At 42.2% G+C, this 27223-nt stretch overlaps 1 protein-coding gene and 1 long non-coding RNA gene across 14 annotated transcripts in view; one reads left to right on the forward strand and one right to left on the reverse strand.

Moving 5' to 3' along the window:
• The window catches only part of AHI1 (Abelson helper integration site 1), a 220548-nt gene that overhangs the window by 176493 nt on the left and 16832 nt on the right, over positions 1–27223 (forward strand). For 7 of the 13 annotated variants that reach the window (XR_011485574.1, XM_070461310.1, XM_070461313.1 and 4 more), the window contains 2 exons: positions 2946–3108; positions 6487–6587. The exons of 2 other annotated variants lie outside the window; for them this stretch is intronic. Coding sequence is in view for 6 of the 11 variants with exons in the window: in XM_070461310.1 (XP_070317411.1) it covers positions 2946–3108; positions 6487–6587 (264 nt within the window). In the remaining 5 variants the exon portion in view is untranslated. The remainder of the gene's footprint in view (positions 1–2945; positions 3109–6486; positions 6588–27223) is intronic. 4 more of the 13 variants (XR_011485577.1, XR_011485575.1, XR_011485576.1 and 1 more) reach the window with 1 other exon arrangement.
• LOC139032963 (uncharacterized) lies at positions 293–25972 on the reverse strand. Its single transcript, XR_011485579.1, has 3 exons — positions 25835–25972; positions 2836–3241; positions 293–1019 (listed from the first exon to the last, which is right to left on the reverse strand). It is a non-coding gene; the product is annotated as an uncharacterized lncRNA (long non-coding RNA).

The raw sequence follows: 27223 nt of genomic DNA on the forward strand, positions 1-27223 counted from the left end.
TCCCACCTGCTGCAACTAAAAGACTCTGCCTGCTGCAGCTGAGACCTGCCACAGCCACATAAGTAAATAAAAATAAATATTTCTAAAACAAACAAACCACACTGGAATACAAGCAGAGTCTCATGATCCATGTGGCTTTTGCCACGTGTCTCCAGCATGATGATAGAATGGTCATGTTATAACACCGCTGCCCGCCCACATCTGGGCTGTTGGCTGTGAAATAGAGTTCTCAGTGGACAGCAGGTTTTCACCTAAATGTCAGTCGTGGTGTGACAAAACAGGGCAGCTTTGGGGAGCGTAGTCTCTGTCCTGAGGGTGGTAGTTGTGGAGGTTAGTGATGAGGACATTGTTTCTACATCAGGAGATAGATTATAAGGGTGTGGAGCACAGTGCCATTAGCTGGGTGCCAATGCAAAGTGGCAATACCATAAGAGGTTGGTAACTCGTGATTCACTTGACATCATCAGCTTGTGAGACTGTATTTGGTTTTACTTGGCCAGAGCTGTAACAGCTGTAACATAGGGTACTTAAACAACAAAAATCTATTTGCTCACAGTTCTAGAGGCTGGAAGTCCAAGATCAGTGGCCGGCCAGGCTGGTTCCTCCCGGCGTCTCTCCTTGCTGTGCAGACGGCCACCTTTTCGCTGTATCCTCATGGGGCCTTTTCTCCGTGCACGTGTGCTCATGGTATCTCTTCCTCTTTCTACAGGCGTGTCAGGATGAAGCACGATAGGAACAAATCCCCAGGCGGGTTCTGGGACGGGGTCTCAGATGTCAGGAAAGGGGCACGGTGGGCCTGCAGGTGACCCAGGGAGTCAGTCTTCTCAGCACAGCCGACTGCCCATGTGCTGCGGTCCAAAAATGTGCCTTATCTCCGTGAGTGCTTAGGGTATCATCTCCGTGAGTGATTAGGGTATCATCTCCGTGAGTGATTAGGGTATCACGTCCCTCATCCCTTCCTCTGCTGCTGCTGTCCCATGTTCGATACTAGACAAAGATGGCCTATATGTGTATTTCATCTAAAAAAAAAAAATATGAAAGAAAAAAAAAAAAAAACATGAGTTTAAATCCTGATTCTACCACTTACTAGTTCACTTAAGTAAGTTACTAAATTTCTCTGTATATCAAATCTCTCATTCATGAAATTGAAATAAGATTTTCTGCCCTCAACAGGATTGTCACAAAGGTTGAGTAAGAAAATTCACATAAGCAGCTCGCAAGGGCCCCAGCACATGGCAGGCACATTTTAATTTGCTTTCCTCTTCTGTGTTAGAGCGACACAGGAGAATTGAGGGGAAGAGGTTTGGAGAAGGAAGAATGGAGGAAAAAATTAAAAGTCCCACTTGTACATGAGTGAGTTGGCGTCAGAATACTGAAAGTTACAAAAGATTTGTCAACTTTAGACAACATCCTACATAAGAGGTTGTAAACTAGGGCCTGTGCTAAGCAGTACAATAGAAATTGTATTTTTACCATTTAATTTAATTATCATCACTGCCCTTATATTGTATATCATTACTGCCCTTATATTGTATAGTGACAGCAGTCAATTCCAAATGTATCCATTAAAATCTTTTGGTTAATATGTTAATTAATATTTTAAATTAATTAAGGGCACCACAAAGAGTTTTATAAGCTGTTATGGAATTCCTTGCTTCCCATGGCCCATACTGTAAGTCTGGACCTTCCAGCATGTATGATCCGGCACCTACTTACTCCCGAAGCCTCCGCTTCTCGCACCTTCTATCCAGATTCTTCCCTCTAATGCCAGACTCCCACCATATTGAACTATTTGGGGTTTCTGTTCCCTGGACTCTCACACATGGGGTGCAGTGCCTGGGACACACTTTTCCATCTTTTCAGCTAGCTATTTCCCGCTTATCTTTCATTCCTCTGCAAAGCCTAAGCAAAGTACCCCTTCTAGAAGTTACCCTATTTATCACTGTGCATTCAGTCCCTAACACAGAACCAGGCACATTAGGGTTTCAGTAAATGCTTGTTAGGTGAGTAAATCAGTACTCAACCTAAATGCAAAGGGTCCTAATGATAGTTTTCCATTACATTATCGTTCTGTAGCCTATAGGTTTTCCAATTCTATTTGCATAGGGAAAAAAGTGGAAGCAGTCTATTCTTCACATTATGTTATGTCCTGCTTTATACACTGCATCACGTCTGAAGTGGGCTGAGGTTTGCTTCCTTCTTGTAACTTCTGTAAGGGGTCTGCAGATGCCTCTGCGGCCGTTCATTTTGAATTTGGATTTTCAGGAGACAAAAGAATCAAATATAGTGACTACTTTAACATAACAGAGAAAGAGGGTTGCCATAGCAATGCCTTGCCTCTTAAATTTGTGTCTCTTGAAAATAAGCTTATCAAGGTGTTTTTAAAGGTAAATTTAGATTGTTGATATACCAGAAAAAAATGGTATTTGTATAGAAACACATCACAAAAAGATACATTGACAGTAAACCCAAATGATCACAATGAAATTATGTAATCTGGTCGTTCCATTGCATTTTTCCTGTTTCATAGAAGTATTGACCTTCTGGAGATTTTTTTTTTTTTTTCCTGATGCCTCTGCTTAGCAGAGGGAATGGGACCAAAAGGTAGAATGAAACAATTCTAACAGTGAATGATGTGTGAGCTTCTTTTTTTTATATTTGTTTCACAAGTAATTTACTTAAAAAAAAAATTAACATCTGCTATTTTGAAGCTAATCTTAGTGTATTGAGTGCGCTAACCATTTCTCAATCCCACAGCCTTTTATCTTGCTGCTCCTGCTGTGTTCCCACCACCCCTGATCCCATTAGCAAACCTTGAGACAGCCTCAGACTCACCAGAGTCCTGCTTTGGTTTCAGCTGCTCTTCTGCAAGAGGAAGTGAGCGCTGGGGGTTTTCTCTGTGGTGCACTTGTGATAAAGCTGTGGTGGCCTTATCTCTCCCTTAGGTAGTGGCTCTTTATGACTACACAGCGAATCGATCAGATGAACTAACCATCCATCGCGGAGACATTATCCGAGTGTTTTTCAAAGATAATGAAGACTGGTGGTATGGCAGCATAGGAAAGGGACAGGAAGGTTATTTTCCAGCTAATCATGTGTCGAGTGAAAGTAAGTTTTATGCTCTCTTCCTGGTTTACTAATATGGTATAACTGATGGTCCCAGATTTTATCATCTTCTGCTCTTTAACTGGCTGTCTTGTTACTTTTGCATATGTTTACCAGTGAGGTATTGCTCTTCATTCTCATGTTGCAAAAAAAAAAAAAAAGAGGGGGGCATTAGTACACTCAAAAGCTATGACATTCTGAGATTGGAATACCAGCTTCATGGACTTCCCATCCCAGGAGACCTGCCCATCTCGATGCCAACCTCCTTCAACCCCTTTTCCCGGCCACCTGCTGCACACACACTGGCGTCACCCTTCCTCCTGCCACTCCTAGGTTGCCAGGCACCTAAGAACCTCTAGATGCTCAACTCCCATTCTTTTTAGTTGTATCCCCAGGCTTAACTGGCACCTGCTCAAAAAAAAGGCTGCAATAGATTGTTCCAGTCTCAAGTAAATTAAGCCCTCATTTGTGAAAGGAAAAAGAAATGAGCTGGAGAAGAAATTCTAAATCCGAGTTTCTGGAAGCTGTAGATTTGCTGCCAGGCCTTGAGTGAAGAAAACAGAAGTAACAGACAGCTTGAAGACAAAGGGTAAAGACTATGAAGCAAGGGGAGAGCGTAGCAGCGCTTCTTCAGAAAAACATGTCCCGTCGGTTGTCCACTCGCTGTGGGGCAGGAAAAGCAGAATGCTCAGGGGTCAGGAGAACCGAGCGCTAATCCTGACGTCACAGCTAAGACTGCGATGCCTCCGTTCCTTCCCACCGAATGAGGAAGTCGAACTCCATCATCTCTTAGCTTTCTTCCAGAAATACTAAAATCATTTAGTTCTATTAATTAAAAATAGAGTAATGGCAGCCGAGAGAACACTCTCCATTTTGAATGTTTACCAAGTCTTTTGTTTCTGCAAAGTAATTATTAAAATAACAGTTGGTTTGGGGCTAGTCTCTGAAACTCCATTTAATGCAAACTATGGTTGAACAAAAGCACTATTGATTTCTAACCTCAGTTCTAAATTTTTAAAGGGAAAGAAATAAAGGAAAGGAGGAAGAATTTCTTCCATGAATCCTGGGTGCCGGGGGCTAGGCCCAGATAAAATTATTTCTCTTGGGGCACCATCTTCCAGGTCTGCGCCCAGCACTTTGCATAGCTCCCTCCCCAAGAGCCTGAATCTCATTGTAACTCCTTCCCCTCCCTTGTTCATTTGCAGCTTTCAGCAAACTCCTCCCCTCCAAAGTGCCAAGTGTCTTGAAAATTACCCACTTTTCTCTCTCATAAAAAAATTCTCAGTTTCCTTTGTGCCATGGTTTTAATTCTTTTTCTCTGAGCATTAAACAGCTAATGACTCTTAAACTCTATCTGAAATATACTTCTCTATTTAAAGGAGTATGCAGACTGGAGAAAAGTTAAGGCAGTATGGAAGAAATCTGGAGACAGGTTAATTCCCAGGCCTCTCCCCTACACTCAACATTTCTCACTTCCCCGGTCATCTCAGACATCTCAGGTGGCTCCCCTCCCCTCCCAGTGACAGAACCAGCAGCTGGAATTCTGCAGAGGTAGCTGCTGTTTTTAAACCAAGAGCTTCCTGCACAGTCTTAGTCACTCTGGAGAATATCTTTCATTTTAACTAGATATTGTAATCAGTTATTTCTTCCAGATACAAGTGGAAACATTTAAAGTATTTTATTACTTGATAGTATAAAATGATTGTGTATAGCCAGGCAGGAAGGGTATTAGATGCTAACTTTAGAACCTAGTTAGTTTGCAGAAATAACCTCTTAGGCTTGTTTGGAAGACTATAGATATTTGATCCACAGGGGATTAAAGATTCAGTAAAACTTGGTTTTCTTCCATAAGAACCAAAGTGGGACTTACAAAGCATACTACCGTGACCATCCTTGGTGGCTGAGTGCAGAAAGCAGTTCCATGTCTCAGGGAGTAGACGTCCTTCTGATGCGATTCCTTATTGTACCCCAGAATAATTGATGGGTTGTTTTTTTGGGTTTTTTTTTGGCATTAGTCACTGCTTATTGAGAAAGGCTTGCAAAGGCCAGAACAAACAAAAAGTTTTCAGAAAACCTGAGAATGTGACTGAATTCTCAGTTCATCAGGTGTTCTTTTCCTTTCCTTTTATCCTGCTTTTTACCTGAATGCAACAAAAACTCACCTGCCCAGTTTTAACATTCGAGGAAAAATGGCTGTCAGCAGCATATTCCACTCTGAAAATAGTAGGAGAAATTCTGCTTTATCCAAAACCAGTTATACAAAGCAAATGCTCTGAGGGAGCGTGTGTGTGTATGTGTGTGTACATACACAAATAACCTCTTTCAACCATTCAATTGGAAGCCCTGTCCAATAAGAGAATGATATAATAGAAGACATTGGTACCTTGTTATCACAAAGGACATTTCCCTTGTATCTTAAGCCACTGGAAAGGGAAATTAGATCAGCCTCCATTAATCATATCTAACATACTTTCCAGTAAGAGACAAACCCATAATAAAATCAACCCATACACAAAGCCCATTAATGTAGCTCATAATTTTAGAATTTTGATCAGGTTCAATTTTGGTTCCATTTTGAACTCTTTCTCTCAATTCAGAGTTGCCCGTCATTTGACCAAAACAGATTTCCTTTTTAGCCTTTTAAAGTTCCCACATAACTTTAGACTTAACACCATACATATCAGTGGATTATACAGATGATAACCTTAGATTATAAGAACCTTAGACTCAACACCATGAGTAGATTCTGTGTCGTACATAGTCCAGTCCCATGTTTGTTTATTTCATACCATATTTGCAAATTATCCTTTATCCACCTCTTCCTGGCAAAATCCTACCTATTTTTCAGTCCAACAAACCTGCTGCTTTTTCCGTTAAGCTTTTACCATCTCCACGTCAGAACTTGGCTTTGTTACTGTCTCTCTTCAGAACAATATCACACTCTGTTGTATGTTGCAGTTCATTGTGAACACATCTGTCTCTGACTAGATTGTAAGCTTCTTGAGAGCAAAGACTGTCCTTGTTCTTCTTCAGATCCCCTCCAGCAGTACTCGGCCGATGATCTTGCATATAGCAGGTTCTCGGTAAATGTGTATTAAGATAAAACGAAATAAGCAGCTGCATGACCGCACACATAGTCAGTAAAAATGAGACTTCCTACATTTCTGAAACCTGCTGATCAAGACTTGCTGATCATCAGTTGTACTCTGGATAACGAAGACTGTGAGGAGCCTTAATGATAAGTGCTGGGTCAGCTTATTGTGGGACCAGGGAAGTTAACAGCAGTGTCATTAGTCGCATGTCTGCCGCTCTCCACTGTTGTTTTGCCCCCATGGAACGGCGCTCCTCAATCTGATGATGTGAATTCTTTGTTCATTATAGCACTCTATCGAGAACTGCCTCCGGAGGTAAAGGAGAGATCCCCTCCTTTAACCCCCAAGGAGAAAGCCAAAGTGGAAAAAGCTTTTCCAGCTCCGCAGAAGGTAAATGTTTTCGAGTATATGCATTCCATGTACTTTGATTTTCACCCTCGCTGGATGAAATGCTACTTCATTTTTCATGCTTATACCCTTCATTGTTTACATTATTATTTCTCCTAATATTGCCACCAACATTATGGAATATATAAGGAAAATCTTTATTATAGCCATTTTCCAGATACGGAAACTGAGGAGGCTCAGAGAGATTAAAGTAGACCCCCAAGTCACAGCCCAAGTGATAGGATGCGAACCCAAAGTGGAACTTGTGACATTTAGTGTCACGCTATTTCCACTCGATGCATAGTTCTGTAACTGTGATACTGACACTGTCAGCAGCCTCACCTGAGGGTCCACATTTATGCTAAAAAAAAACATTGGGGCCCACCGAATAAAGATGCTCTATCTTTCTAGAACATTCTTCTTACTTGTTAGTAATTTTAAATGTTTTCAGGTTAAAATAAATATGGATGTATAACCAGCCAGAGAAATGTCATGATTTTTTAGCCTGTGCAATCAACTCCCTGAGGGCATCAGGCAGAATTCTGATGCTAGTAGTGCTTTAGTAGAAAAGTTTATAAGCACTGTACCACCGTATATATCACTTATTTAACTTATTATGTGACATTAACTCTTACCTTAGGCTGAGTTACTTTGGTTCTCCTTGACTCCATAAACTGGCAGGCATGTACATATATGTTTATATACCTATATACATATGTATATATATGTACATATATACATATATGTGTGTACATATATATACATATACATATATATAAACAAATACCATGTCATGATAGGCTTTCTGACAGTTGAACCTGTCATATATTTTTCTGCCATTCAGTCTGTATTTGTTGCGTGCTTACTTCTGTGCTAACAAGATTGAGTAGCCAAGGCGCCTGCTCTTGAGGAGCCTGCAGGCTGATGGGTGAGACCTCTGCAAGCAGGCGATTTCAGCAGACTATGGTGGGAGCTATAATGAAGATGCAACCCTCTATATATGCCCTAGGGAGTCTAGGAAGAGTTCCCGGAGGAGGTCAGGCTTGAGCTGAGGCTTATAGGATGAAAAAGGATGTGCTTGGTAGATGATCTTAGAAAAAACATTCTAGCAGAGGGGACAGTTTGGGTAAGGTATGGTATGGGATGGTTGTGTGTAGGGAGCACAGGGCCTGTTGGAAAGAAGGATAAGTGAAATATAGGAGCCAGACCTAGCATGCTCTGCTCAGATGCTTAGACTGTAACCTTCAGACAAAGGGGATTCCCTGGAGAAGGACTGACATGTACAGATTTACAGGAGAAAAATACCATTCCGGCGGCAGCATGGTGGTTGGATTAGAGGGAGCTGGGAAGTTGGTGAAGAAGCCATTGAAAAAAGTACATAAAAACCTGAACTACTAGAGATGGAGGGGAGGTGTCATAAGGTAAATTTGGCAGGATTTTATGATTGATTAGATATGATTAATTTGGAATCTAGGGTTATGCTAAGACTTATTATACAGCTACATGGATAGTGGTACCACAGAAATAACAAAGGAATAAGGAGAATTGGGGGAGATAGAGAAAGGGAATGGTAGGAGTAGGATGTGATGAGTTGTTATAGATATCTTGATTTGTTAGTGGTGTCTGTAGGGCTCCCAGATAGAAATATTCACTGGGGAGCTAGTAATTCAGGACTGGAATTTGAGAGACGGTAGAGCTTCAGAATGAAATGAGGGCACTAATGTATTCATTGAATTATATGAAGAAAGTTGAAGTTTGTAATAAAGAAGATAGCACAGAGCAAAGAGTTCTGAGAGAAGGCAGCCAAGGACAGAATCCCAGTGAAACACTAACTAGGATTTAAGGGACAGTCAGGTGAGGGGCTGCCCTGGTGGCTCAGCTGGTAAAGAATCCTCCTGCAATGCGGGAGACCTGGGTTTGATCCCTGGGTTGGGAAAATCCCCTGGAGAAGGGAAAGGCTACCCACTCCAGTATTCTGCCCTGGAGAATTTCATGAACTATATAGCCCATGGGGTTGCAAAGAGTTGGACACGACTGAGTGACTTCCACTTCACAGCTGAAGGGAAGAAGATTAAGAAAGAATAATCAAAGGAGAAAGAAGGGGGAAAAAGAAGTGGCCTGGAAGCCAGGGGAAAAGAGAGGTTCAAGGAGGGTACAGTGCAGTCAAGAGTGTCAGAAACAGCCGGTCAGGTAGGGTCTCAGCATGTGGTCACCAAGGACCTGGCCCGTGAGCACTAGGGTCAGGGACTCACACTACTGTGATGAGGGTTGATGGATAGAACAGGCCTCTGCAAGTGAACCTGTGGAAGACATCCCCAGAGCTTCACTCGAAGAAAACAAAAGTCAAGTGGTAGCTGGAGGATGACCTGGTTCCAGGAATGACTTTCTAAATACTGGAATGACATAAAATCATGTCCTAAGTTGTCAAAGCCAAGGGGACAGGTTCACGTTGAAGGCAGTTAAAGAAAGCACACATGGATCTTAGCAGAAGCAGGAGCTTTCCATTGGAAAGACAGGTTGATAGGTTAGTCTTGGCTTAGAGCAATGGTTCTCCACTGAGGGTGATTTTTGCCTCCCAGGACACATCTGGCAACACTTGGAGAAATTTCTGCAAATATCAGCAAGGCGAGAGGTACTACTGATGTCTAGTGGGTGGGGGTCACAGATGTGGCTAAACCTCATAGCATCCCCAGGACAGCCCTCTCCATAAAGGAGTGTTGTCTGGCCGTGCTGAGCATAGAGCACTACCCCTCTAAAATAGGTAAACATAAAAGAGGATACAGGTAAGTCGATGGCGTGGAAGCTTGGAAATTGAGAATATCTCCATGTTCTCCAAAACAGGAAGGAGGGTCTGCTTCCAATGTGAGGGTCATAGGAGTGAGACAGGAAGGATAGTGACTGTGAGAATACCTGTAAGGACAGCAAGAGCAGGGCTCACTGGGGACAAAGAGATTCCTGAGTAGTTCTGAGAGCTACTGTTGGAATACCGTAAAAGCCTTGGTGGCATCTTTCCGTGTTGGGTTTTCCCTCAGTAATCCTCAGCATCTAGGCCTGGCAGTGGAGAAGGCAGATTTGGTCTGATGCATAATTGGAGGTTTTGTGAGTGTGACAGAGAAGAGAAGAGGTTTTGTGGGTGTGAGAGGAGAAGAGACTTGATAGCATTGCAAGCAGTCACAGGAGCGACCCACCACAGAGGATCAGCCAGATCAGAAAGGACATGGAATGGAGAGAAGACTGACAGACTTAGCAAGGTTGCAGCAAGCCCCCCACACCCCAGTGGCAGCATAGTGTGAAACAAGAAAGGAATTAACCAACTGAAATGATGACCCGTAAATCCAGAAGTCCTCTTGCTTATTTAATCAGATGCCAGGCAGCTCAAAGTTATGATAAATCCACAGCGTTGTGTATAAGAGCTGGAGTGAAATTGAAGGACATGTCATTAGAATTGAGCTGGTCAAGGAATTAGAGTTATTGGTTGGGCAGGTTGTTCTCTTGGACATTACAAGAGTTGGGAGAAAGAGGGCACAGATGAACCAGGAGCTGAAGTTCTTAATTCTGTTGTAAAGCAGATGTTTCAACCTTGGCTTCACATTAAAGTCACCTGAGAAATTTAAAAAAAAAATGCCTATGTTCACATTCACAGATTGTTTTAATTGGGCTGGAATAGGGCGTTGGCATGGATAGACTGCAGAAGCTTTCAAGGTGATTTTAATGTACAGCCAACATTGAGAACCATTGTGTAAGAGTGACCACACAGTCTGAAGGTAAGAGCTGCAAAGATACATAAAGGATGTTATAGCCAGATGTCAAGGTACCCAAGGATGAGTGCTCTTAAGGTATAACATACCAACCCAAAATCAGAGCGGAGAGCTGAGAGGTGGCCACTGTTAACTCCAGCCCCCATGGTTCATGGTGCTTATGTGTGAATGAACAGCTTGTGCTGCAGAAAATTGAAGCACAGACAATTCTTGGTAAAACTCCAGTTACAGATCCAGCAAGGATTTATGGCAATGGTTGCCTGTAATAGTATGGGGACTACAGTGGATACAGTTGAAAGGGTTGGCTTGGAATTTGGCTATGGGCAGATGTCACATGTGTAATAGTATCCATTGTTTGGAATTCACCGTATTTGAGAGTTTAGGAAGATGCTAATATAAATTTAACCTAAAGACATACATGCAGTGAAAGCATTTATGACATCAGCATGGAGTCATCGTAACAACTCACAAGATTCGTGGTCTGGGTCAGGAACTGGGTGAGATGCTTTGAAAGACTCGGCCTTGACTCGTGTTGGCTGGTTTTCCCACCTGTGCCTCAGGCTGAACTTTGACTCTGAATCCACCTTAGTGTGTTCCCGCCCAGCAACCTTGGGCTGCTTCTCCCTCAGCCAGAGGACTTAAGGAGCTCCGTCAGCGTCTCGCTGGCTGCCTCTTTCTGATGCCCTTGTGCTTCTATGGAAGGGGACCTCTTCCCTGCCTCTAAGACACCCCCGTTCTCACCGTCTGCGCCGCTCCTCTCCTTAGCGGAGCTTGCCGCACCGGAGTCTCAGGCTAGACTGTCATTGATTTTTTAAATTTTGTGTGCCTTGTCTTCTCACAGACTGATCTGCATTCTTGAAATAGACCTTTATATTCATATCCCAAGAGACAGTTCTTCAGATACCCCACTTGACCCTTGAGGTCTGCTTCAGGCTATCTCACTTCTGGTAGATCCAAAGAACTTGTAGATGTGCATGTAAAACATTTAAAAACATAAATAGGTAGAGGAAGGATGTGTTAGAGGCAAGGAATACATTTAGGGAAAGAAGGAGAAAAATTCTCCTGGAGAAGATGGAGCTCAAATAAGGCTTTAAGGCTTAAGATACAAGGATTTCTTTTGTTGAAGAACATAATTTGATCTACTTTATCTGAATCCACATATTAGACTACCAACCAACCGGTGAAGTTGCTCAGTCATGTCCAACTGTTTGCAACCCCATGAACTGTAGCCTACCAGGCTCCTCCATCCATGGAATTTTCCAGGCAAGAGCACTGGAGTGGGTTGCCACATCCTTCTCCAGGGTATCATCCTGACCCAGGGATTGAACCCAGGTCTCCTGCATTGCAGGCAGTCATTTTACCTTCTGAGCCACTAGAATCTTACATATACGTATTTGTCTTCACATGTGGAACATACCACATGTATAGTTAGATACTGTTTTACGTCCCTTTTGGAGAAAGTATAAAGAATGATCTAAGCTTATGTGAGAAGTCCCTGGGAAACATTAATGCTGTCCCAGGTAACCAAAATGCCTTGGGTATACTTTTGAGTCATGACACCAACAGCCAACCCTTGAGAAATGTGTAACTGGGCTTCCTTAGCACCTGGCATAGTTGTATTTCTTCAGTTTAGTTTCTTTATCAGAGTATGTATGGTTTGATTTTATCAAGATCCTGCCTTATAAACCTACCACAAATTCTATCAGATGTTTAATTTCATGTGCAAGTTTTATTTTTATTATCATATATAAGATAAGTTTTTTTTTTTTTTAAAGGAAAAAAAGGACATGAAAAGTGATCTCTGATAAGCAACTAGAATTGGGGGCGAGAGTTGCAGAGTGGGTCCTGAGTTCACAGAACTGTAGAATTAGTGACATGGAAGGAACCTAAGAGATGAACCCTGGTGATTCTAGGCAGCTCCTTTTCGTAGATGAGGAAATCAAGATAGATCCAGCAAGGCTATCAGGAGCTCGTTCAGAGCGGCCCCGCTGGTCGGAGCCCAGCCTCCTTCTCTCAGGCCAGTGCCCTCTGCCCTCCACATCTAGGCAGCAGCACAGGCAGCTACTACCCGCACCGCCAGCCACGTTAATGTTAGATGTTTACTTACTGGCTCTGCTGGGTCTCCGTTGCTACACGGGCTTTTCTAGTTGTGAAGAGCAGGGGCTCCTCCCTAGTTGCGCAGCACAGGCTTCTCGTGGTGGTGGCTTTCCTTGTCGGGGAGTCAGGGCTCTAGGGCGTGTAGGCTTCAGTAGTTTGGCCCACCGGCCCAGTGGTTGCAGCTCCCAGGCTCTGGACTGCAGGCTCAATGCTAGTGGCACGGGGGATTTGTTGCTTTGCAACATGTGGGATCTTCCTGGATCAAGGATCTAACCGATGTCTCCTTCATGGGCAAGTGGATTTTTTACCACTGAGCCACCAGGGAAGCCCTCACACTGCATTTTTACATCCCTTTTTATGTTTGTTTCACTGTACCCTTTGGTGTACTGTGGTTCATGGGGTCGCAAAGAGTCGGACACGACTGAGCGACTGACTGAACTGAACACTTTGTTCACGTGGAAGTCTTTAGAATCATATTGTCTGTACTTCTTAAGAAAAAAAAGGAAAGAAACCCCTTCAGTAGTTTTTTTTTTTATTATTTCTATTCAAACTATAGAATAAGAAGTAAAATTATACCATTTGGCAGCTGCTAAATCTTCTAAGTCCTTCCAAGTGGAACACACCTGTTGTGTCGCTCAATGTACCAGATACCTTCCAACATTTCATCTGGTTCATTGAAGTGTTGGCAGGTGATGGCAGCATTTGGCTTTTCCTCTGCAAGAGGAGAGGATGCGTCTTGTTCATTACACTCCGCAAATGGCCAGAGACTCCCCAAATTAACGTGTACCACAGGGGTATAGGAGAATGTGTTCTCAAGCTCATTCCAGAAAACCTTCATTGCAGTGTGCTGTAAATTTACATCTTGTAGAAGGAAGACTATCGGTGCTATCAGGGAGGAAAGCAACTCAGGAGGTTTGAGAAAACAGAAGTGTTGACAACTTTCATTTGTGTTTGTACCGTGAACTGTTTTTAGGCTTTTAACTTTTGCTAGCCTAAGTACTAACCTACATCATTCATGTATCAGTGGAGGAAAGTTGGTGTTAAAGTTCCTTTTGTAAAATTTTTATTTATACTATAAAAGTAATATATGCTCATAGTTTTAAAAATCCAAACAATAGAGAATAGTGTAAATGAAAGATAAAATTCCTTTATCCTGCTAACATTCATGTTTACTCTGCTTCTTGCATACCCTGTTAAAGATGTTATCTGAATATATGAATACATGACTGTTCATGTCTGTTCTTGGTTTTGATGAGACTAGGATCATACTTAATATTTTTATTTCACCAATATATCTTGGACATCTTTTTTTAATTAATCTTTTTGAAGGATAGTTGACATACAAGGTTAGTTTCAGATGTGTGACATGGTGACTCAACATTTAAATATATTATGAAGTGATCACCACAGTAAATCTAGTAACCATCTGTCACTATACAAAATTATTGCAATCTTGTTGACTGTATTCCTTATGCTGTAATGTATTTATTTCGTAACTGGAATTTTGTGCCTCTTAGCCTTTCGCCTGTCTCACCCATCCCCCCACTCCCGTCCCTTCAACAGTTTGTTCTCTATGTATCTGAGCCTGCTTTTGTTTTGCTTATTCATTTGTTTTTATCTTTTAGATTCCACATGTAAGGGAAATCATAGGATATTTGTCTTTCTCCATCTTACTTACTTCTCTTAGCATAATACCCTCTAGATCCATCCATGTTTTCACAAATGGCAAGACTTGATTCTTTTTATGCCCGTTATATATACCACATCATCTTTGTCCATTCATCTATCAATGGACACTTAGCTTGCTTCGTATCTTGGCTATTGTAAATAATGCTGCAGTGAATGTAGGGATATGTACATTTTTTTGAAATAGCACTTGTATTTTCTTCAGGTAAATACCCAAAAGTGGAATTGTTGAATTATATGGTAGTTCTCTTTTTAATTTTTTTGAGGGACCTCCCCTGCTGTTTTGCCACCGTGGCTGTAAAACTTTACATCCCCATCAGCAGTGCACAGAGGTTTCCTTTTCTCTGCGTCCTTGCCAACACCTGCTATTTTTTGTCTTTTTGAGGAGGCAATTCTGACAGGTGTGAGGTGATATCTCATTGTGATTTTGATTTGCATTATCCTGATGACAACTGATATTGAGCATCTTTTCATATACCTGTTAGCCATTTGGATATCTTATTTGGAAATATATCTGCTCAGATCCTCTGCCTCTGCCCATTTTTCAATTGAATTGTTTGTTTTTTAGATGTTAAAATGCATGTGTTCTTTTAAATATTAACCCCCTATTGGATATATCACCAAACTATTTACTCCCATTCAGGAGGCTGCCTTTTCATTTCGTAAGTGGTTTGCCACACTGTGCAGAAGCTTCTTAGTGAGATGTAATACCATTTGTCAGGGCTTTCCAGGTGGCTCAGTGGTAAGGAACCCACGTGCAATGCAGAAGACACGGGTTTGATCCCTGAGTTGGGGAAGATCCCCTGGAGGAGAAAATAGCAACCCACTCAAGTATTCTTGCCTGTAAAATCCCATGGACAGAGGAGCTTGGTGGGCTGCAGTTCATAGGGTCACAAAGATACAGCCCATAGAGTCACAGAGAGTCAGACACAACGGAGCATGCAGTACCTTTGTTAGTTTTTGCTTTTGTTGTCCTTGCCTGAGGAAATAGACCCAAAAATATCACTAAGACCCACATCAGAGTGTTTACTGCCAGTATTCTCTTTAAGGAGTTTTATGGTTTCAGGGCTTACATTTAAGTCTTTAGTTCATTTTGAGTTTATTTTTTTTTTATAAAAATATCTAGGTATCTGTTCTTATTACCACAGGTAATTCTGTTCTTTTTATACTTTCAAGATACTGAAATATCCAGTTATCTTTTTTTAAATACCTAAAATGCCCATGTTTTTCTTTAAGTTTCTGAAAGTGCTTAGTTTTCTTCTTTTTTTTAATTTCTAAAAAATAAAACCTATGATAAAAGAGTACCTTCTAATTTCAGTAAATTTTCAATGTTAACACAACCAATTATGTTTTTATGTAAGTGCCAGGCATATAGTAACAGTTATGCATAGGAATATTAGATTATTTCTATGAGTGTGGAGAAATTACTGTGATGTTTTATGTCTTTCTCTAAAAACTCATTAAATGAATGTTATTATTTTATTCTAAGATAATTGTTAAAATATCCATCATAGCTCATCTCTTCATGAGAGGAAGGTGTTTTAATTACTTTCAAAATTTTACTTTAGCATATAGAGTCAGAGAGAGCAGGCTTGGTTAATTCAGAAGAGCTGACTTCCAGACTGAACTGCATACTCCAGTTCTGTTCAGGAACAGCTGTTTTCTTGTCTAGTCCAAAATAAGAACAGAGAACCCCAAATCATCAGATAACCCCTTGGTAGTTCCTCTTCCAGCCAAACACATGCACACAAAATTTTACATTGATAATTCTATCAACCTATCAGGAAAATAGTAGGCAGTGAATAAGTGGCCTTCGGTTTACATGTTTGTGCCTTATTCTACAAAATATCTAACTTTCATTTACCCTTTTTATCCCCATAGTAGACTGTTTATTAAAGCCTGGATTAATTATGAACTGTATCACTATTTCTAAGAATCACTTCATATAGAAAAAAATTTTCCGTTTATCTCTCCTTGTAACAGATGTATATCCATATTATTCTTAAACATAGGAATTACATGATTTTATTACTGTGTTTATGACCAACAGCAAATTTATAGTAGACAGTGGTAGATTTTTCCAGCTACCTAAAAGTTAGTTAATATGCACTAAATCATTGCATACAATCATGATTATTATTACCTTCTTACTAATACTAAAGAATAAAACCAATTTACATCTTTTTCACTTTAGTAATTCATTTATCAAGGAAAATACAGTTGATTAAACCTCTAACTTATTATATCAGACAGATAAAAATTACTATATGCTTGATTCACTTTAAAATTCAGGGAATATTTGAACTTTTCTTTATCTGAAGAGAACTAAGTCAAAATTTTAACTTATAAGTAAATTAAAAAAAAATAAGTAAATAAGCATTCAGGTGCTTGTTAGTGTCACATAAAGAATCTCAGTGCAGACACTGATATTTCTTTTTGTCTCCATAATTTGGTTCAATAACTTATAAATATTTAAAGGAAAAAGATGTCAATTTTTTTTTAAAAAGTGTTATTTACATTTGAAGAATATATTTAGTCTAGAGAGATACGATGCCCTGCAAAGAAAGCGAGTGGACGACTTCGGGTGGTTCAGTGGATGAGAATCTGCCTGTCAATGCTGGGGACACGTGTTCGATCCCTGGTCTGGGAAGAGCCCACATGCCCCGAGGCAGCCAAGCCGGTGGGCCGCGGGCGCCCGTGCGCCTAGAGCCTGCGCGCCGCAGTGAGAAGCCCGTGCACCACGGTGAAGAACAGCCCCTACTTACCTCAATCGGAGAAAGCGAGCACACAGCCGCAAAGACCCGGAGCAGCCAAAAATAAATACATAAATGATTTTTTAAAAGCATTTAAAAAAAAAAAAGGAAAGTGAGTGGAATCCCCCGTGATATTACAGCAGCAGAGACAGCGTGAGTCTCCTCACAAGCACAGATTGCACTCCCAGTAATAAAGTCCCTAAACGTTCTCCACAGAGGAACTCTAACAACCTCCAGAGTCTCTCTTGCCCTGCAAGAACCCGTGAAATCCTAACTGTGCTGACGGTCTGTAACGCGTTTGCTACTCCTTCCCCTCCCGGCCGCCGCCTCAGGCGCCATCTGCGATGACGGCCACTCAGCCTGTCTCTTCCCCTGCAGCTCTGGTGCTTGCCGTTTGGGGCAGTCCCCCTTCAGGTCTCCAGGGCCCTGCTACCCTCCACAGAGTGAGACCCCGCAAACTCCTGTCCTCTCAGTTTCTCTCTCCTTGACAGTCGCCAGTGGTTTTAGTCTCGACCCCCCAAAGTAGGTTTGGGGAATATCTCATTTTCGTGAGGGCTTCCCTGGTAGCTCAGCTGCAATGTAGGTGGTTCGATTCTGGGTTGGGAAGATCTGCTGGTTCAATCCCTGGGTTGGGAAGATCCGCTGGAGAAGGGATAGGCTACCCACTCCAGTATTCTTGGGCTTCCCTGGTAGCTCAGCTAGTAAAGAATGTGGGAGACCTGGGTTCGATCCCTGGGTAGGGAAGAGTCCCTGGAGAAGGGGGAGATGGCTGTCCACCCCAGTATTCTGGCCTGGAGGATTCCATGGACAGAGGAGCCTGGCGGGCTACAGTCCAAGGGTCACAGAGAGTCCGACATGACTGCGTGACTTTCCCTCTCACTTTTCACTTTCATTTTCTTTGATTGACTTCCTAACTCCCATCACTTAAAATGTGTACAAAATAATGTAAGGGCAAAGTTGTTTTGCCATGTAGCAACCCACTGATTATTCATCTGGTTTGAGTCTCTGAGCCCATCCTCTATCATATCTCATTTTCTTATACAAATCTTCCATGAAAACTTAGTTTAGAGAATAATATAAATTCTCGATAAAGTCTTCATAATTGTTTCAATAAACGATTGATAAGTATTTGAAGGACTCTTTCATGATTCTGAGAAGGCAAGTTTAGATTCTAATCTTTGAACAATGAGACACATCATCAAGGTATAAAATACGTGAAGCTGTACTGGGTGAAACCAATCTTCTTGGCCCACACTTTCTCTGACAGTGACTTTAAGGGCTGTTTGATAGCATAATACAGTATTTGCTATCCATGATGATATTCTCAAAAGTTAACCATAACATCCCTCTTATAATCTATTACAGATCTAAATTTTGAAAGATGTCATTGGGAGAACGTCCCACCAATCATTCCAAGTTGTAAATGACCCTTTAGATAGTGGCAGAGTTGGTTGCTATCACTCCCTGTGTCTTCTGACTTGACAGTCAGCGTGACCTTTGTTCTGGAAGTTCTCTGATACCCTAACTCTGCTGTCCTCTTGTTTTGTCAGGCACGCCAGTGCTTCTCAGCCTTGGCACCATTGGCATTTGGAGCCAGATAATTCTTTTTTCAGAGGGAATGTGTTGTGCATTGTAGGATGTTGAGCAGCCTTCCTGGCCTCTACCCTTTAGATGCCGGAAGTACTAACCCCCTCCAGTTGTGACAATCAAAAATGTCTTTCAGACATTTTCCCTGGGGATCAAAATTACCCCACCCACACCCCACAGCTGAAAGCTGCTCTATTTTAATGGAAATATATATATTTTGTATACATATGGTTATGTGTGTTTCTCCTCAAATTATGATTCTGATTTTAAGATCTTGATAAGGAAACTTTGCTTTTATTTTCCCATCGCCTGCAAGTGTGTAAGTAGTGTTGTTGGAGTTACATACTACACAACTTAAAAACAACAGCTTCAAATAAAGATGTATCCAGGTATGTGAGGCTCAGTGTGATAAATGTATAGAAAATGTGTCAATTAAATTTAGATGTCACTTGACTATCATTTATTTCCTTTGCTTAAGAAACTTGGCTGAATGCTAATCTTTACATAAGCTGTGGAAAATTAACTATTTGCTAATGTTCTTATTGTTGCCCTCTCCTCTGGCTCATATGGTAAAGATTTTGCCTGCAATGCAGGAGACCCAGGTTCGATCCCTGGGTCGGGAAGATCCCCTGGAGAAGGAAAGGGCTATCCCACTTAAGTGTTTTTGCTAGGAGAATTCCATGGACATTGGAGCCTGGAGGGCTGTAGTCTATACAGTCACAAAGAGTCAGACTTGACTAAATACACACAAAGACATTGTTCTTAATTGTTACTACTTAGCAATCCCAATAACTTGATCGTGGTTGTCCCTGATTTTAATATGGTTCTCCAAGTTGACATAAAAAGGGAAGAGTCTTTTTCTATTTGAATGTCTTTTTTTTATTCTCACAAACCATGTGTACAATGAAAGCCCTCTGAACATACTGGAACAGATTTGTTTTTTATCACTCTCTTGCCAAACGTTTTTGCACTTGATGAGTCTTTTCTTTCTTTTACTTCTGTTTCTGCTTCCCTGTTACTTTGGGTGTGTTTAAACAGCACCCTCCTACCCACTGCTATATCTCCCATGAAGGAGAGAGAGTGTTTGATCAACCTGCAAAAGTTGGCATCTCCCTTGTAAGAAAATGCTCTCTCCCGCCAACTTGCAGAATCACTGACTGAAAAGCAGTCTCGATCCAAGATCACAGTGGAAAACAGGCCTGGGCTGAGACCATGAAGGTCTTGCCCTGTCCTTAAACTCCCTGGCAGGCACAGGTCTAAACTGCACTTCAAATTGAATTTTTCCATGTGAATCATCTTATTATATGGGTCACATTTTTTATCACAACTTTTGTAATTACCTCAAATACCATGTATATTTACTTAGTCTGCTACAGCCAATAAATGCGTACCTTATAAATGTCAAAAAAAAAAAAAAATGTGGTTTTTGCTTGGGTATACATGGTTAAAGAAGACAACAAAAGAACAAATTTAAAAGCAGCATGACCAAGCAGTTGTGTTTAAACTGACATGAACAGATACACGTACGTACACATACTGAGATAATGAGGAAGGGGAATGAGGAATAAGACTGAGGTGCAGAAAGGCCAGCTGGAGCCTCCATTTGTGCAAAGAAATCTCATTTTCTCCCATAATCTTGTAGCATATTGTTTGTCTCTTACCACATTTATCACCTGCTTCCTTAGTGCCAAGTCATCTATATGTATATTTGCCCTCAATAAATTATGAGCCTGATAGTTACTATGTCTGTTTAATGTTGCTTGTTGGGAGGGAACTTGAACTCCTTGATGGATAGTGCTGGTAAGAATTGAGATTCCAACCAGAGGAAGGGAAGAAGGCAAGAAAGAGAGGAGACCACCGAGATCACAGCAATCCATGCTTACCGGCTACTAAGCCAGGTCAGCTTCATACACACGAGTCAGAAATTAGTCCTGAGCTCTCCAACCCCTGCAAATTACTGGTTTGATATATGCTAGAGTAATAGTTCTTAAACTGCTAGGCTTCAGAATCTCCCTGGGCACTTGTTTTAAATTACCAGTTCCTAGACTCTTACCCTAAATGTGCTAATCTTTGCAAGATAATCCTTTACATTTCTGAAGGCTCCTTTGTAGTCACAGAGTTACGGAATTTGCTAGAGAATGTTCTTCCAGCCTCATCTGTGGAATAACGTATCTACTTCAGGCTCTTTGACCTCGGGGTGTAAACTTCCAGTTGACCTGACTGAATGGAAGGCGTCTATAAGCCCTTACACACAGCCGTGTGAGACTAACGGGAATCACCTTTCCAACATCTGTGTTCCTCCTGAAGTCTCCATCCTAGTACTGTACATATAGGATATTCTCAATGAATGATTATGATTTGATTGAGACAGAGCTCCCCAAAACTTCACACATTTGTCAAGGAATAAGGTTATGAAAGGTAGCAACTAAGACTATAAATAAAATAGTAATATAAGTAAAATAGTAATAAGTAAAATAGTAATCTGGTGGGTGCACAGAAGCCATGCTGGAAACTACATAGTCACTTCTCATTTACAGTGCTTATGTTCTATAAATTCACCATGAACACTGAATTACTGAATTGTAAACCAGAGCTCCTAGAGCAAATGCAGGATTTGGTTCTTGAGAGCCTCTGGTCACAAGATTTTCATCAACCCACCAATACATAACCTTGTTTTATATGTATGTCAGTCTAAAAACACTTCATCTAATATAGGCAAGTTGTGAAAATTGACCTCATGGAGTACACCGTGCATCTGAACAAAGCCCCTAGCACACGAGCTTCATCTCTGAGGCCCCTCAGCCCTGTTGCACTTAGTCACATGGGTCAGCACTTCAACAGTAGGCTTAGGGTTCCTTTAAAACGGCAGAATCACCAACAAGAAGCACAGAAATGTGAAAAGCATGTCACTGAATAGATCAGCAGGACACCTGTTGTCTGTATGAGAACTGACCCCATGAGCCAGAGCGCTAGAAACACGCCAAGGCATCGGGAGGTTCTCACGTTCCTCCCCCATTGGGAACATGGGCACTGGGCAGCTCACGTGCATCCCCGCTCTGCACCAGAGCATGATCTCAGCTGCAAGAGCACCACACAGGTTGATGTGGAGATTACAAATAAATGTTAGCGAGTAGGGAGCCACAAATAATGAGGATTAGCTGGATTTTGAAGCTTTATTAACAGTACGAGCTCAGTCGCTTCAGACTCTTTGCAACCCCATGGACCGTAGCATGCCAGGCTCCTCTGTCCATGGGATTTTCCAGGCAAGAATACTGGAGTGGGTTGCCATGCCCTTCTCCAGGGAATCTTCCCTACCCAGGGACCAAACCCACGTCTCCGGCATCTCCTGCATTGCAGTCTGATTCTTTTAACACTGAGCACCGGGGAGAAAAAAAAAAAAAAAAAACTCTGAGCACGAGGGAAGCCACTAAAAGTACATAGTCATTCTATAAAACCTGTTAATCTTTATCATAAAGATGGAGACAGAAAAGGTCAGGCATAGGGTCAAACAGAAAAATGTAACCTACAACTCCAACATGGCTCATGTATATGACTTTTGTCTTCTATTCTTGTCTTCCGCTTTGGATGTAAATAAAAGAGCTAAAAGTTCCTTGAAGGCAGGGACTGTGTCTCATTTAAAATTGAATTCCCAGCGTCTAGCACAAAGCAGGTATTCAATAAATGCTTATTGAATGAAGGATCAGATAAAGAGGAGCGGCTGTACTGAGGTATGTATTAATCTTCCGAATCAGACCTGACCCTGTCAGACATCAGCAGTGATGATGTAGCTCATTAGCAGATGGTCAGCAGTGTGCAGAGGGCTGCAGTGGACTTGATAAAACTGCCATGTCTCTCTCAGTCTCCCCGTTTCCTTCCCACATCACTCATCTAGGAAATAGTTTGGTCCCAAAGGAGGCAGTGGCTGACTCAAATGATTCTTTAGTTTGCAGAATTTTTTTTAAGAGGGAGGAGGTGGCATTCTGATGTTTCCTGTCTTCTTGGTTATCTGCCATTGTTTTTTTGTTTTTTAATTAACTTTTATTTACTTTTGGCCATGCTGGCTCTTCTTTGCATCTCAAGCTTTTTCTCTAGTTGCAGTGAGAGGGGGTTTTTCTCTGATTGCAGTGTATGGGCTTCTCATTGCTTGGCTTGGCTTGTTGCAAAGCACGGGCTCCGGGCACTTGGGCTTTAGTAGTTGCAACATATGTGCTCAGTAGTTGCGGCTCCCAGACTCTAGAGCACAGGCTCACTACCTGTGGGGCAGAGACTTGGTTGTGCCACAGCATGTGGGATCTTCCTGGACCAGGGGTCTAACCAGTGTCTCCTGCATTGGCAGGAGGATTCCTTACCGCTGAGCCACCAGGGAAGCCCCTGCCGTCAGTTTTCACTTTCCCCAAACCAGCTCTTGGACCACCAGGAAATAGATGCATGAGGGCAGCAGTCATTTAGCAGTTTGCTGTCTTGTCATGCACATGAATGGCCCTTCGAGTGTGTGACTTGGCATATAGGTCTTCCCAGTGCCCAGCCCTGAGAGTAAACCAGTTGTCTATTTCTTTCACTTCTTTGGAATCTTATCACTGCTTAAGAAAAGCACCTAACTGTGTGGTTATCTCTGTGTCGTATTTGATTCCCCGCCTGAGTGAGGCCCGTGGTCTTGATCGTCTTTTTGTTTTCCTGACTGACTCCCTACCCCGTTCTTTACAGAGCCTGCTCAAAATAAGGTCCACACTCCTCAGACTCTTACAACAGGCTGACTTTGTGCTTTCTCTGTGTTTCTGTTACTTCCCCTTCCTTCTCCAGTGGCTTTCAGATCTCAAAGAAAGATGTACGCTCCTTTCTACGGCTGACCTCTCCACTTGTATTTTGGGTCATTTTCCCCTCCCACGTCCTTCTGGCCTCACTCCACCAGTGATCTGCATCCTCACCCCTCCACCCCTTTGGCGTCTTTGTTTATTCGTTTAGCACACATACGTTGAATGCCCACTGTTGTCCCCTGGAACTGTGGCAGCATGTAGTCTGGGTAGTGTGGTGGTGAATTAAACAGAAAAGGTCCCTCACCTTACAGAACTTACAGCCTGATGAGTGAAAGTAACTGTAATTAATGAGTCATAAAACTAAACATAAGCAGTGAAAGGACTGAAGGGAAGCTGTGAGGCCTTGTGGTGAGAAGTGGATGGGTTAGTTTTTATGAAGGGCGGAGGCGGGGAGGCCAGGAGGATACATTTGAGGCATTAGAGAGGCAGCTTGTGCAGAAGCCCTCAAGTGGTCAAAAGTGCTCCTCAGAGAAACTGAAAAACCAGCTGGTCCCTTCAAATAGGTTTTTTTTTTTTTTTCCTGGAGCAGAATTTTTTCTTTTTTAAGTGAACTTTTAATTTTGTATTGGGGTATAGCATATTAAAAAGCAGTTACTCTGCCAACAAAGGTCCATCTGGTCAAGGCTCGGTTTTTCCAGTGGTCATGTATGGATGTGAGAGTTGGACTGTGAAGAAAGCTGAGCACCGAAAAATGGATGCTTTTGAACTGTGGTGTTGGAGAAGACTCTTGAGAGTTCCTTGGACTGCAAGGAGATCCAACCAGTTCATCCTAAAGGAGATCAGTCCTGGGTGTTCATTGGAAGGACTGATGCTGAAGCTGAAACTCCAATACTTTGGCCACCTCATGCAAAGAGTTGACTCATTGGAAAAGACCCTGATGCTGGGAGGGATTGGGGGCAGGAGGAGAAGGGGATGACAGAGGATGAGATGGCTGGATGACATCACCGACTCGATGGACATGAGTTTGAGTAAATTCCAGGAGTTGGTGATGGACAGGGAGGCCTGGCGTGCTGCAATTCATGGGGTCGCAAAGAGTCGGACACGACTGAGCGACTGAACTGAACTGAACTGGTAGCCAGGAAGATCCCCTGGAGAAGGGAATGGCAACCCACTCCAGTGTTCTTACCTGGAGAATTCCATGGACAGAGGAATCTGATGGGCTACAGTCCTTGGGGTCACAGAGTTGGATGCGACGGAGTGACAGACGGACACATAGCCAGTTAACAACGTCATGATGGTTTGGTGACATTGAGGAATGAAGGTGAAGAATGAAGGGACGCGGCCATACGTATCCCTGCTCCCCCAAACTCCCCTCCCATCCAGACTGCCACATAACATTGAACATAGTTCCATGTGCTGTATGACAGGTCCTTGTTGGTTATGCATTTAAATATAACAGTGTGTATGTGTCCATCCCATATTATTAATACTTTGGCATTTCAGGTGTATCAAATTCTACATCTGTAACCCTGGCTCCCATTCTGAATTGTATTTCTAATCACCTGGAAATTTTCACACAGATTTCACGTAGGGCTTCCATGGTAGCTCAGACAGTAAAGAATCCACCTGCAATGCGGGAGACCTGGGTTCGATCCCTGGGTTGGGGAGATCCCCTGGAGAAGGGAAGGTCTACCCACTCCAGTGTTCTGGCCTGCAGATTCATTCACATAGATATCATTCTGGAATCTCTGGTCCAATATACCCAAAACCAAATGCATTTTTAAAAGCCCAATTTTCTCCTGTCTCCCCCAGTGTGTCAGTGGAATCATCATCTACCTTCACCTTTAAGTAAGGAGTTCTCTCTCTCTTGAAAGAACAAATAGTTGAAAGAACAAAAACATCAGGGGTTTTTGCAGCATAGTAGTCTAAGTGTTTTGATAGATTTCTATATGTAATGCAAGAAAATAAATAGAACTGGCCCCTGACCTAAGGTCAGGAAATGCTTTCCAATGGGGTTGATTTCTAAATTGAGATTTATGGGAGGAAGGGCATACCAGGAAGACTGAACAAATACTAAGGCATGGCACACAGGCTATCACAAATATTTCATCATGGCTGGAGCCTAGGATACAGAGTTAAAAAGAGGTAGAACTGAACCCACATAAGGGGACAGGATGAAGAAGATCCTTATATGGCATGTTAAGCAGCTGGATTTGATCCTGAAGGCACTCGTGAGCCACTGAAAGATTTAAAACATGGCGGATGGCATGATCAAGTCAGTTCTTTCAAAAACTCATTCTAGAAGGTCTGAGGCTAGAAGAAGGAAAATAAAAGCAGTACTGTATAAGACCAAGAAACACTGTTGTAGCAATCCAAACCAAACATAATGAGAAAGTAGGATGCAGTGACAAAACCCACATGAGGGAAAGGAACAGTCTGAGTTTCTAAGGTGACCACCTGTCTACGTGAGAACAAAAGGGGCCTCCACTGCGAGAGGCGCAGTGGTCCGTGCCTGAGTGGCGGCCACCGCAGCAGACGCTGAGCCCGCAGACTGCGAGATAGTTCGCAGGCAAATGGATGGCTCCAAGCCTATTTTCAGAAGATAGGCTACGTACCTGCAAGATTTGCTGAAAACTAATGAAACTGCCAAGTCATTTTGAAGAAAATTGGAGATTGAGGTTCAGGGTATTGATTTGGAAGTTGTTGGCATAAACATATGAGTTGAATCCATGGGAACAGAGGAAAATACGGAAGGAAAGGATAAAGACTAGAATGCTTGAAGAGGTGCAGTTCTTTTAAAGTGTGCGCTGCAGGAGAGGAGCCTGGGAAGGATGATGCAAAACAGCCCCCAACCCCTGCCTGGGGAGGCCACCAGCTCCCATACCCCAGTCTTTACTGCATTATTCACCTGCCTACCAGAAGTACACTATTTTCTGCTCCTAATATAGAAGTCAAGTCATGTGACTTATCAGCTCAGAAATCTTAGCTGGTGCTCTGTTTGCCTTTAAAGTCCAAATCTCATAAATTTTAATCTACCTCTCATCCTTCAACGTTTGAATAGACATTCTGACCAGTTTTTCCTCATCTCCCAAATCATCCTCCTTGAGCACACTGCCTTGCACACACAAAGCCTCCAGCCTCTGCTTACCCCAGTTTCTCCAACTGTATAGTTTTGCACCACTCCAGTGCTCACAGTTTCAGTTTATTCCTTAGGAGTTAGCTAAATGTTTCCTCCACTGAGAATCCTTCTCTGAAGCCTCCAGTTGCAATTCAGGCCCTCTGTTCTTTTATATCTGCACATTTCTTTTCTCCTTATCGTAATGTGGGTCTTTCTCTGCCTCATTGCTTATCTCCATGCCTTTCCCTGTTAGAGTATAAGATATTAGAACCTGCTTAGCTTTGCATCCCCAGGGTGTGTAGCATACTCCTTGCCCCTAGAGTGGCGTTCTGTTAAGTATCTGGCATAACATCTTACAGAAAAGCCCAAACTTTTTGGCCAACTCAATATTTGTTGTTCCTACCTGGCATAATAAATCATGAATCAAGATGAAGGCTTTCACTTTTTGTTTTAATATACTCCTAGAAGGGGCTTCGCTGGTGGCTCAGTGGTAAAGAATCTGCCTGCCAGTGCAGCAGATGTGGGTTTGATCCCTGGGTTGGGAAGATCCCCTGAAGAAGGAAATGGCAACCCACTCTAATATTCTGGCCCGGAAAATCCCTTGAACAGGGGAGCCTGGTGGGCTACAGTCCTTGGGGTCGCAAGAGTCAGACATGACTTAGTGACTAAACAACAATATACTTCTAGAAACTACATCTTAATGCAAAGGAATATTTTGTTCTTAAGGAAAAGCGTAATTGGAAGATTGAGCGCCAAATACAGCTCATGGAACCAATAATAAATTCTAAAATCAAAGGATCAACAGCAAACTTATATGAATATTTAAAATCATAAAATTATGCCCCCCCATCCAAACACAACTTTGGCAGGAGAGAAAACCTGAAAG

The sequence above is a fragment of the Odocoileus virginianus genome, chromosome 34 (genome assembly GCF_023699985.2).
Source record: "Odocoileus virginianus isolate 20LAN1187 ecotype Illinois chromosome 34, Ovbor_1.2, whole genome shotgun sequence".
Taxonomy (NCBI): domain Eukaryota; kingdom Metazoa; phylum Chordata; class Mammalia; order Artiodactyla; family Cervidae; genus Odocoileus; species Odocoileus virginianus.